Source organism: Condylura cristata, unplaced genomic scaffold (assembly GCF_000260355.1).
Source record: "Condylura cristata isolate star-nosed mole 26May11 unplaced genomic scaffold, ConCri1.0 scaffold00030, whole genome shotgun sequence".
Lineage (NCBI taxonomy): Eukaryota > Metazoa > Chordata > Mammalia > Eulipotyphla > Talpidae > Condylura > Condylura cristata.
In genome coordinates, this window is record NW_004567131.1 from 16,635,934 (window position 1) to 16,649,558 (window position 13,625).

At 35.0% G+C, this 13,625-nt stretch overlaps 1 protein-coding gene across 2 annotated transcripts in view; it reads right to left on the reverse strand.

Annotated features, from left to right (window-relative positions):
- Positions 1-13,625, reverse strand: part of USP6NL (USP6 N-terminal like) — a 98,383-nt gene that overhangs the window by 47,051 nt on the left and 37,707 nt on the right. The window contains exons 1-3 of one of the 2 annotated variants that reach the window (XM_004691243.2): positions 9,508-9,645; positions 5,381-5,448; positions 3,291-3,373 (exon numbers count right to left, since the gene is read on the reverse strand). In XM_004691243.2, coding sequence (XP_004691300.1) covers positions 3,291-3,373; positions 5,381-5,448; positions 9,508-9,562 — 206 coding nt within the window. In that variant the 5' untranslated portion in view covers positions 9,563-9,645. Of the gene's footprint in view, positions 1-3,290; positions 3,374-5,380; positions 5,449-9,507; positions 9,646-13,625 lie in introns of those variants that run through there. The other variant, XM_012731415.1, reaches the window with a different exon arrangement.

Consider the following 13,625-nt stretch of genomic DNA (forward strand, 5'->3'; position numbering starts at 1 on the left):
CTTTAAAAACAAAAATACCTTCATTCAGGCTTTCAGATATTTATTAGTCATATTAAACAACAGGCAACCTGTTAATATTAGTAAATACATACATGCTGATATGCAGTTAAAAATTTAAAGCTTAGTATTCTTTATTTTTTATAAGAATTTCCTTCTAATTCCTCTATTAATAACTTGTAACCTAAGGTCATTATCCATTATTATCCAAATACCAAGCATTCCTCTTTGAACAGACTAGCAGTGACCATTTTGGATACAAATGTTGAAATTCTAAATACCGAAACTTCTCTAACTTCTTAGATAAGCAAGCCCTATTTCTCCATTCTCCAGATGTAACCCCATCCTCAGAATATAAAGACAGAGGATGACTACCCAATTCTGAGAATTAAACAAAGATGTTTCTGTTTCAGCATCAAGTCAGGCTGGTTTGGCAAGACTTTTTATATTTATTGTGAAATCTGTTATAAAACAAGCTATACATGTACTGTATATGTTAATTACTGTCATCCTTCACACATCACAATAAGGAATTTAAGTTACTAAAATTATAATTAAGGTATGAATTCAACAGCCCCAAAGAAGGCTAAAACATGACTCTGGGCCACCTTACTGCAGTGAGACCGATGCTTACAGCCCAATCCATTGCAGAAGCAATCAAGAACTAAAAAGAACTAATACAGCAGAAAGAAGAGACCTTTTGATCATGGTGTGATAGGAAGTAATGTCTAAATGCCTAGACTATTCAGGACCAAAAAAAAAACCCTCCAGTAACCAGGAATGAAAGGAACCAATCTCAGAAGTGTATTTTAATGAAATCAGGAATTGTAACAAAAGCCAATGACTTCTGTAAAATTTAATAAAGACTAACTAGCATTACATTAAAATCTGTTTATACGCTTCATTATTTTCACTTACGCTGTAGCTTTGGAGTACATTATGGAGCAAATAAAAAAATTAGTGTGATGCTATGGCATGGCACCAATTGACTTTGTTTTCAAAGAAATGGCAAGCTTAGCTATTTGAGTTAACTTCAACAGAAGTGATCATTATAAAGAAATCCTCTTTAGGCGCCCATTATTCCCCCTTTAATTTTCTTTCTAGATATTTCAAAGCTTTTCTTCTGAGTTTTTCTTATTAAGCCACAGATGAGTTGTACTAAGAAGTATAATGCAGAAATCAGAACACAGACTTTGCTATAAGACTGCTGTGGTCCACATTCTAGATCTTATGCTATCAGCACCACTTGGGCATTTGCTTGACCTCTCTGTATTTCATCTAAAAAAAAAAAAAAGAGAGAGAGAGAAAGAGCACCTATCTCAAACAGTTTCTGAAGGAACAAATGAGTTAATTATTATAAAGAGCCTAGAACTGTACTAATAAACATTAGCAAATATTATTAAGACAGGTTACTGACTGCTTTTGTGCTGGAGAACTAATGGGCCTTAATACTGAGGGCAAAAATCAATGTGAAATAACTGTAAAATGCAGAATAGGCTTTTAGTAATTTCTTGGGAGGTTTTGTTTGTTTGTTAGAATTAGAATGTAGGCCAGAAGATGGGGGGGGAGAAGGGGGAATAAGAGGATTTATCAGACATAGAATGGGGAACAGAACAGACCAATTTGCTGAAATACAGTGTTATGGAGAACAGCAGGCAAGAGAGAAGAGGTCTGCTGCACCATATGCAGGTTAGTGCCCTAGGCCCTAGGCCACAAGAGAAGTCCAGACTGGGCTTTTAGATTAGAACCTAGCTCACATTTAAGTAAAGAGCAAAGAAAATTTAGACAATGTTTCAATATATTTCTGTACTATATGAAACTACTTTACCATAAAAACATTTTTTACAGTGGTTCCCTCCCATTAGAACACTAGGGAAATCAAAATGAGCTGAGTTGCTATCCAACTTCTAAGTCAAAATCTAAAGTAAAACTCCAAAATCTACTTAAAAACAAATATTTCCCATGTGATTTTCATATGCAGGGAAATTTGGGAGTCACTATCTTTGACAGTGCTAAATTCTCAAGTTTTCTTCACAAAATTTCATTTACTACTTCAGGTATGTACATTAACCCACACAAATGTGAAATCACACTTGTGGCTAAGTTTCATTTACTTTAAAAAAAAAAAAGAGGGAGGAAAGAATATTTTCATCATAATTAAAGACTACTATTAATCTGTTGAAGTTCAAAGTTTTCCTATTATAACCAGTCAGGAGAATATTTCATATGTTAATGACATTAGGTAGAATAACACATTTGTCCAGACTTTCACACAGCATTCTTACATTCTAAGTCTACAAAACCCCTAGTATACTCTAAGTTATGAGAGCAATGAATGATTTCTGTTTTACACAAGGCATGAAACGGCTGAGACCAGCAACACAGCAAGAAAAGTAAGAACAGGTTCACTAAGTTCCAGAATTGTTTCTGTTTGCTTGCTATTTTAAACTCAGAAAAACAGGATACAACAAAAATACTTCTAAACGCAAGAAAACTCAGTAGTAAAACAAGTGTTGCAGGTTACCATAAGGATCTATCAGAAATTATATGTTCTTCAAATTTTAATCATATATCAAAATAAAAAATCCCTGACTTTTTCCTATCTAGAGTAAACAAGAACACAAAGTAAATTTGACTGAGAGGATAATCAGTAAGTTGTATGGAACCAAACACAGATAAGATGAAAAGAAGCCTCCAGCCGGTGGGAGTATGACTGACAACACTGTCAGAAGCAAAACAGGCAAACTCAACTCATTTGCAGGATGTTTTTAAGATTTAAAACCATTCTAACCACTTTATTTGGTCTAGACCTCTCTCAGCTCTTTATATAATATACTCAGGATAAATGGAATTAATTTGAAAAGCAATAGCCTGAATACATTTACAACTATAGAAAAGATCAATGGCATTTTTTTTCAGTGTTCGTTTTTAAGCCACATAACACTAAAGTTCTTACTGCTGATTATCATTAAAGTACATTTATATAAAATGAAATATAACTATTTTTTAAATACAAATTGTTATTCATATCCATTTAATTCAGTTAAATTATTAATACATTCACTTACTGCACTTAATTGTATTACAAAAATGCAATGAATATTAAAGATTGTATTCTTAACCATAGTTCAGTTGCAACTTGGAGGTTAAAAATGCCACAAATTAAAGCATATTCTAGGGCCAGTCCTAAAATCTAGTTCACAGCAATTTCATTAAAATAAAAATACAGGCTACTAATAAGCGGTCATTCAAATTTATAATTTAAAAAGTTAGTTTTAAATTTTGCAACTTACTGTAAAAAGCCAAATCTATCTGTGACTTTGTAGACAAGGTAGTCAGCATCTTCCCAAGGTTCAATATCTGCACCTTCTCGTCCCTATGATAGGGAACAACAAAGGGTATTGAGAATATTGAGTGAAATATTTTTTTCAAATGAAAACACCAAAAAAAGTGTTACATATTAACATTAAAAGCTGCCTTAAGACATTATCAACCTCAATCAAATTTTTTTTAAAAATATTTATTTATTCGTACAGAGCTGGGGTACAGGCCAGAGATGCGGAGGGTGAGAGGATTCACCAGAGACAAAGTGGGGTGCAGAACAGGCAGATCGACTAAGTACACTGCTGAGGGGAGCAGCGGGCGGGTCAGGAGAGGTCTGCCAGGCCATGTGGTCACCTCCGGGGCAGGCGGGGATCAAACTCATGCGGAAGTGGTTTAAGCTTCTTTGTGCTGTGCTTTAACCCACTGCGCCACCAGGGAGGGCCCACAATCAACTTTTTTTAACAAACTATTTTAACAATATAATCAACTATTTCCTAGTTACCAACTTTGGAAGATACTATGCATCAGCAACAGCTGATATGTATGTAGTTAAGTCTTGGCCAGGCTAGATTCCCAGTAAGAAGCTGACTGGAAAAGAGGAAGCATCCAAGATTTAAGAAATAAGAAAGTACTGAGGAATGAACTGCCAAACTTGAAAGCTAATTTAGATACATCATAGGGGAAAAAAGTATTTCTTGCCTCTTCCCCCAAACTTCTCAGAAGTTTATTCACCTTATCTCATCATTTTATCACAGCTACATCATTCCTGAACCTACTCTTGCCAAGATCAAAAAAGACTAATGTCAAATCCAGTACATACTTCAGTCCTTCTCTAATGGATATTATAGGTGTACTTGTTACTATTGCTCATTCCCTGGTCCTCCCACCCACTAATATCATCCTCTCTTTTTCCTCTCATACCAATCCCCCAGCTCTTCTGATGCTTTGTTCATGATACTGCTCAGCTGTTGTATTGCCCAGAGCTCTACCCTCAGCCCACCTGCTAATAGACTCTATTCTTCTGGCTATTAGCAACAACTAATTAGTGTAGGAAGCCCAAATGTAGCTGTCGATATTGATCCCTCAAATTTCTGACTCAATTGTCAGCTGTCTTGTGGCTCTCTCCATTTTGTAGATTATATGTGCCTCCCTGTTTTCCAAGTAAGTCGCATCATACAGTTAATTACATGTGGATAAAAGGTATCCCAGCATAAGTGATTGTTCTGTTGATTTTAAATTCAAAACCACAAAGTTCTGTTGATTAAACAAGTTTTCATAGGCTTAATCACAATAATGGGAAATCGTCTGATCTTCTAAACAAACAACTTATAAACAAACTTGGGGGCCCTCCCTGGTGGCGCAGCAGGTTAAAGCGCAGCACTAAGAATCGAAAGCCACTTCCACATGAGTTTGATCCCTGCCTGCCAGGGAGGTGACCACATGGTGTGGCAGACCTCTCCTGACCCACCCACTGTTCCCCTCAGCAGTGTACTTCGTTGATCTGCATGTTCTGCCCCCCACTCTGTCTCTGGTGAATCCTCTCACTGCCCCTGCAACTCTGGCCTGTACCCCAGTTCTGTATGAATAAATAAATAAATCTTTAAAAAAAAAAAAAAAACAACTTGGGAACATAACTATCCAATCGAGCTCTGCCTGTATGCCTCCCTCAGAGAAGGGCACAGTCCAGATGGTTTTCTGTAATTCATGCATCTGGTATTCTCACAAATAATCAAAAATAATAGAAGTGAATAGCAGCATCTGGGTAAAGATCTGACAGGTGAGGCAAAGAACAGAGATATCCAGCAGACACGTGTTCTAGGTAGAAGAAATAGCTAGTGCTAAGTTCCTGAAGTCCCTGTTTTGGAAAACCAACCAGAGAAGGGTGTCTGGAGCAGAGGGAAGAAAAAGAATCCAGAGATAAAGTCAGGAAAAAAAGATAATTTCAATGTTCACGTGAAGAAAACACGATCTAATTTAACCTCTCAAAAAAAAAAAAACCATTTTTATTTACAATTTTTTCCTAATAAAACTTACTCAAAGAGTAAATATGGATACTTACTCTGTCATATTTAGCAACTATTTCCGCTCTCTCCTGGGCAAGTCTGAGTGCTACATCTTGATCTGAATCTGTGGAGAGATCAAATTTAGGTGAACTTTTTTTCAAAGAATCATACATTTATAATTCACCATAAAACCAAGATAATGAACCAAGATTACATAAAATAACATACCAGTAAAATCCAATAAACATAAAATATTAAATATCTATAACTACAATTTTGGATTATCAACATGCCATTTTAATATTATGTATGATACTGAAAAGAAAGCAAATGTATTAATATAGCGTAAGTTTAGGGAATATCATAAATCCTATCTAACAGGAGTCTATTTTGGATCTAATGTCATAGAAATGAGTACTAAAGTAGAAACTAAAAATGAAAGCTCTAAGTTTCCAGATGAAATTCACTAGGGAATACCATTCTAGAAGTTTTTTTTTTAATTAAGATAATTTGTCCACAAAATAAGCTAATGTAAGCTAGTTCAAGAGCTTAATAATTATTTTTCTCAGTAATTGAAATAATCATTTCTTCATTTAGCCTGTCAGGTGCCCTTAATAAGCTGTCCCAACTACTATTCCATTTGTCTCTTTCTCCCACCTCCTTCTTCCCCCTTATCAGCACCAAGTACTTTTCAAAAAAAAACATTGATAACAAAAGTAGAAATCACAGTATATCTGACTAATGAGAAAAAGCTAAGCATTCCACTGGGCAAAATTCATGAGCAAGAAATTCATAAGAGTTACAATGCATCACAACTATAATTGTGTTCTTAGTAAGTATCTCACAGATAGTAAGCTACTACCACACAACAGATATTGTGAAAAGCACTTCTCCATGATTACCACATTTAATTCTCAAGTATTATATTGATTCTATTACTTATAATAGTGAGATTTAGAAGTTAAGCATTTTGTCTAAGGTTGCAGAACTAGTAAACAGCAACAGTAGGATTCAAATTCAAGCAATCGCTACTTTATTTAAAAAAAAAAAAAAAAAAGATGGGCCCTCCCTGGTGGTGTAGTGGGTTAAAGCACAGCATTAAGAAGCTAAAGCCACTTCAGCATGAGTTCGATCCACGCCCCCGAGGTGACACACATGGTGCGGCAGACCTCTCCTGATGGGCCCGCTGCTCCCCTCAGCAGTGTACTTCCTCAATTAGCCTGTTCTGCTCCCCACTCTGTCTCTGGTGAATCCTCTCACTGCCCCTGCACCTCTGGCCTGTACCCCAGTTCTATATGGATAAATAAATCTTTAAAAAAAAAAAAAAAAGTAACTAAATGCATAAGAAAACACTTCCATGTAAAGATGGCAGATGAAACACATTTTTATATCCATTCTTCTTTAAACCTCACTAAAAAGACAACAAAGGGATTCTTCACATCTCTTCCCTCAAAGGCCCAGTAAATGGTTGCTAAGGAGAGATATGTGTGGAATTAAAAAGAAGTAGTATGAATGATTAAAGAGTTAAAGGCACTAAAAGTTGAAAGGTTATTGGCTCAGCGGGTTAAAGCACAGGACTAAGAAGCTAAAGCCACTTCCGCATGAGTTCCATCCCCGCCTGCCCCGGAGGTGACCACATGGTGTGGCAGACTTCTCCTGGTCCACCCACTGCTCCCCTCAGCAGTGTGCTTCGTAGATCTGCCTGTTCTGCTCCCCACTCTGTCTCTAGTGAATCCTCTCACCCTCCACATCTCTGGCATGTACCCCAGTTCTGTATGAATAAATAAATAAATCTTTAAAAGAAAAATACTATTAAAAAAGATAGTTGAAAGGTTATGTAGCATGTTTAAGCCGAGGTTTAAAACAAATCCTTACCCTACAAAAACTCAAAACAAAAAGACAAACTGCAGAAGCAGGAAATATATGCATGGTATTGTGTGCCATGGAAGTAAACAGACAAAGAAATCAGTGTAGTAGAGAGCCTTACTCTACTGGGTGGACACTGAAGAGGGAAATGTGTGGAAACTGTCGTTTTTCAAAATAAGTCTCAGATACTACTGCATCTCTAAGTCAAATACAACTCTGATAAAAATGAATTTAAATTTAAGAGCCAAAACATGGGGGGGAATCAAGTTCATTAGAAACAAAAAAAAAAAATACAAGTTTTAAGACATCACTTTACACCTGAACCAGACTGACCAAAAAATGCACTGACACTCAACGCTGACAACAGTGTGGGGAAATCTGCAGTACTTTATGCTGAGAGTAGGCATATAAATATATATAGTCTTTCTAGAAAGCAATATGATGCATCACAACTCTTAAAAGCAGGCATATATTTTACCCAGCAATTTCACCTCCATGGATTTTATATTAATGAGATAATCAAACAAATACAGGATTGTTCGTGACAGTAAAAAGAGCAAAATGAAAATTTCTTAGTTTTTTAAAGTCTTCTTGGGGAAAAAAAGTGTGTCACTAGTTTTCTCAGAGTACAGTGTCAGTATGCTAGCCTTTGTGAGAAATATGAATCAGTAACAGAATGGTTCAATAAAAATAACCAAAAAGAGACTAGTTGTTCGGATTTTCAAAGTGAACTAATACAATCAGTAATCTGGGGTAATCAACTCAATTATATACACATTCATATTCATTATCCTACTTTAAATTTATGGACTTTTTACTAATTCCTTTTTTTGATTCCTACTGTTCAACTTCAAAATATTACACTAACACTTCTACAAAAGGATAAAGCAAATGAATGGAAATAAAACTCAAACTAGTAAATTACCTACTCATTAAACTCTATTTCCATTATCGAACTGATAAGCATGAATTTTTATGGTATTAGGTCAGATCAACAGATAAGTGCCTTGTTTCAATGTAGTTTATAACTGAGTGCTTTATTCCTAGTATATCTACTATATTTTCAACTTACCAATGAAAACCTTTAAAATGTAAAGCCAAGAACTAGAATCTGTATGGAGCTAGAAGTAAAAATGCAATGTATTCCAAGAAAAATCTCACTGTGGCAAACTCTTGAGAAATCATATACAGTCTGGAGATTTCCAGAAAGGAAAAGTCTAACCATATAATTGAGTCATATTGAAACTGGATGAAATTTTATCCTAATTTTATGGGAGAAAGGTGATATGCTTTAACATGATGATCAGAGTAACTGACTGATTTGACTCTTGGTCAAATAAGTTCTAAATCTTTAAAAATCCTTTAGAAATTCCTTATCCTTACATTTTCCCACAGGGGGAAAAAAAAGTTGTAATACAAATCAATGCATTCTTTAAAACATGGATTAAAAGTAAAACTAATTTTATAAGTTACAGCTGAAACTACTTCAGAGAAGAAGAAAATGCCAACCGTTCTTTTTAAATAATCCACATTATAAGGAAATCACCCATATAGTATCCTGATTTAGTATTTACTATAGTTAAATTGTTTCATACTGTCTGAACTTAGTTGAGAAGTTTATTAAAAATTACACCAGAACAGTCCCTTCAGTTTCAATCTTACTTCTTACTTAGAAATTCCATTGCAAGAACTAAGAATTCATCCTAAACACTGACCACAAGGGTTATCAGTTGCTGTCTGTGTCAGGGTGCAAGTGCACAAAAAGTTCCAGGCAACTATTAAACAAAAAAGCTGTATTACTTGTACATACATTGCATACTATTATCAAATTTAAATACTATTATATTATTCAAGTCAAATTGCATCAAATTCTTTGTATTGCTATTTCTATATAACAAGATTTCAAAGTATAAGATGCACAATTTCTACTTTTTATATAAAATTTTAAAATTCATACTTTTTAAATTTTTTATTCTGTAAGGATTAAAAGACATTTGGGATAAATACTTGAGTATACAGGGAAAATTGTTTGGACACAAAAGCACCTGTTAAGAACTATTTTAAAAACTGTTAAGTATAACATTGTAATAGCTCTAATTTCACTTGAACTATCAAGGGGTTTTAAAAACCAAGTATATATTCCTAAAGTACACATTTTAGTCTTAGTATTACCAAGTTAACCCCAAATTGTAATGAACAATTCAAAGTTAATAAAATTCAAATCCAACAAAAATGACAGTAGGCTGTTTTTTCTAGTGTACATTTTAACAAATGAATATAAATATAAACCCACAATTTCAATTCAAAAAGTACTTACTCTTTGTCAGATAACCAGTCTGGCCTTGGGAATTAACAACAGCTTTAGTCCTCATAGAGTCAACTTATCTATTCCAATATTTCATTATTATAGTCTTTAAGCATACCAAGAGTATTGGATGGTAGCTCACACATTCTCCAACAAAGTGACACAGAAAAGCAAGCGGAAGGCAGCTCAATTTTAAACAATTTATGAAACAAATACAAGAAGGAAAAAGTTTGAGATGCATTCTAAGCGAGAAAAGGACCTTACTATAGATATTCAAACAAAGATGATATTTGTTGAGGGTAAAAATATGTCTTTCAGGCTAGATCCCAACTATGAACCACACCAGCCTACACCCAGCATTCCATCTAATAACAAATAGGGGCTTTAAGCAGGCAGCTTCAGAATATGTCTCCATCTTTTACTTCGGTATTAGCCGCATTCTCATGGAGTAACAAAGAAAATTGTTACAGAGCAATGAAGAAATTTTTTACTTAAAAGAGTAAACTAAAACTAATAGGAATGTTCTTATATACATCTTCCACATTAATGTAACTTCTACTGATATTTTTAATGTAAAAACTTTCAACCCCTGTTTCAGGCACTAAGAAAAGAAAGGCTAAATTTTGGAAGGCCTTAGAAAATTTTAACACACCACATATACACAAGTGAAACAAATGTTTCATCAAACAGTATACATGAAATTTCTTATTCTATTTATCCTTTCCTTCTATCATTACTTATTTCTCTACATGAGTAGGAACCTACAATTTGGAAACTGCTTTGCAGATGTAATAGCCATGTTAGAGGCATGCTTATGAACATTAATTATACCTAACTGGACAGTGATGAGATGAATTAATTTTATACATACCCAGCTAAGCAGATTTAATATCTAAGATAAGCAAAGGTTCTCAGAAGCTTAGAGAATGGGGAAATTTTCAAGGCATACAGCAGGAATAAAAATCACACTACTACCAAACATTTTATCAACTGGAACATTTTATCTCCTCAGCAGTGTATTTTTGTACATCTGCCTGTTCTGCTCCCCATTCTGTCTCTGGTGAATCTTCTCACACCTCTCACCTCTGGCCTGTACCTCAGTTATGTATAAGTAAATAAATCTTAATCTTGATTCTCTAAGACTACATCTTAGAAACTGTGTATTCCAACACCTAAAGATCTACCCAGTGGTATGCTAATAACAGTTTAGCAACCACTTCTTATACAGAAGTAACAGAGTCTATTTGTGGAATCTGCCAACTTCCAAATTTGCAAACAATTTCACTAAGGAGATCAATCTTTAGGTCATCAATGTTGATGGCATACATCGGTGGATTCACTCAATCTTTTTCCCAGGTATAAAGTCCCTGAATAAACATAATTTGTTCAACCAGGCCTCTCTGAGGGATGTGAGTTAGGATAAACTGGGAAAGTTAGTAATGGGTGTTAATAAATGAAACATAAGACAAAGAGCTCATTAAACAGGTGACTAAAGGTAAGTTAAAGAAAAAAAGACAGAAACCACCAGTAAGTAAGCTAAGAAAAAACACCCATTGATTGTAGAGGAAAAAACAGTGCCTGAAATGCAAAGTAAAACATATTCACATTAGACATAAATTTTAGTCTAAAAGAAAGGGGGAGGAAATGGACAAGCCCATCTCTTAAGTTGTTTCATACTTCAGTTTCCAGTAGCTTTTATTTCTAGTTCAATGTATACACATAGCAAATATGACTTTTTTCCTGAAAAAAAATTGAGTAAGTTATTCATGGCTGTGATTTGAGCTTGTTCATTCCAATCACCTTTCTTTCTTTCTTTGGAGCCAAAAGACATCTTTTTTTTTTTTTAATTTAGTCATTAAGCTATATCAGTCATATACAGTCATACATATCACCCTTCATTTTTGTACAATGTTTGGTTTCCTCATGAAATTCCCACTACCAACTCCCTCGTGCACCATCATCCTAGTCCTCTGTGCTCGTCCCACTCCTGTCCTGGTCCTTCTCCCTTCTCCTCCCCTACAGAAATGATCTATAGTTGCCTGATGTTTTTCATTTTTACTTTTAGTTATTTTTAATCCCTTTTTGTTTTCTCTACATTCCTCCTATAAGTGGCACCATTTGATATTTTTCAATCAAAAGAGGCTCTAAATATCAATAGTATACCTAAGCAATGGTTTCAGTCATTTGTGATTGCTTTTTTAGTATTCCAAAACTAAGCTATATCAGGAACAAAGATTCTAATGGTATTAGCTTAATAGGTACCACTACTAAAGACTTCTGTATTTACTTATCATGCTCTAAATCCAAGGCTATAAGGACTGTTCAGAGGAAGAGTAAGCAGAGTTGAGCAGATTAACATAATATACAATCCCAAGGCATGTTCTGAAATAGCATTCTGGAAAACCCTAATATCCCAAGCCAAAAGCACCACCAACTTAGAATGTGTGCTTGCCCCTTCTGCTGCCTTCAGTGGGAGAGAACCTGCGAGCCATAATCTACTCATATTCCCCAGCACAGTCCCACTCCTATCTCTCATAACTCAGTTAATGTCATGTTAAATCTCTCACCAAAAATGCATAATTCCCAAAACCCATTTATCACCTTCTTCACTGCCCACTAGTGTAATAATCTTAGGAAAGTCATTTGGCTTCCTTCCCTCTTTCTCAGTATGTGTGTGTGTAGGAAAAACAAAAGATTCTGATCATAGCTGCAATGATAAAAATAGTATAACAATCACAATCAAGGATGGCACAGTGAAAGCCTGAGAGCTAAACACATGAAAGAACCAATGCCATATCCAAAGTCTTCAGAATGTCAAATTTCCTTTAGAAAACAACCACACAAGTATTCATATGCATCCTCATAGCCCTCTGGTTTAAAACACATTGTCTGGTACAATAAAAACATTCAAAGTAAAGAAGCCTTAAGTACCCTTAGCTGTCATTTTAATCATCAATATAAATATGGTGTATACTTTCTATTCAAAATAGTTCTATCACTATGAATATTCTATCAGCATTGTCTACTATAATGCTTTAAGTAGTTTCTAAATTTTTTATATGTAAAGTTATTTTAAAAAAAGGGATATGAGGATGCATATGAATACTTGCGTGGTTGTTTTGACAAGGAAATTGACATTCTGGAGATTTTGGGTGAGTTTATTGCATCAGTTCTTTCAGGTGTTTCACTTTCAGCATTTGACCATCCCTTCTTTGATCGTGACTATTACACTATTTTTATGTGCAGAACACATTTCTTCAAATAAATTCCCACACAGAACCCCAATTCTTAAGCAAGGAGGGCAAGTTGGTTGAGGAGATGCAGCAAATTTCTCCTAAACTAATGTTCTGTCCTCCTCTACTGACCCACAAGAACTTTACAGACCTGTTAGGGTTTCCTCCTCCTGTTAATATGGTTGCAACCTAGGGCTCAAATGATTGCTATTATACTCAAGTTTCCCAATTCCAATCTCAACCTTTCAGAATTTCCTACAATTTTTTAGGTCCTACTCTTACAAGTAAAATAATAAACATTTTTTTTAAAGATTTATTTATTTATGCATACAGAACTGGGGTACAGGCCAGGGGCACAGGGGCAGTGAAAGGATCCACCAGAAACAGAGTGGGGAGCAGAACAGGCCAACTGGCGAAGTACACTGCTGAGGGAAACAGCGGGCAGGTCAGGAGAGGTCTGCATGTGGGTCACCTCTAGGGTGGGGAATGAAACTTGCACTGAAGCGGCTGCAGCTTGCCTGCAGTGCTGCGCCTCAACCCACTGTGCCACCAGGGAAGGCCAAAATAATAAACATTTTATAATTGGTAGACAGGTTGGTTGTTTAGCTTATGAACATATATTTAAAAAAGAAAATAAGAAAGGAATTCATTTCCAATATTTTAAACATAGAACACACAGCAAGGGCAGATATTAATATTCTATAACTAATAAAATACCTGAAATGGTAGTTTTAATAATTCCTGGGTAGGTTTCTACTACTTTCCAAATTTCTAGAAGAATAAGAAACAAAATAATATTTAAAGTGCTAGAAACAATTACTGGTAACAATTTATTACAGCAGAGAAGAGATTTTTTTCCCCTAAAATTTCATCATGAATTTGTAACAGGGTGGTCCC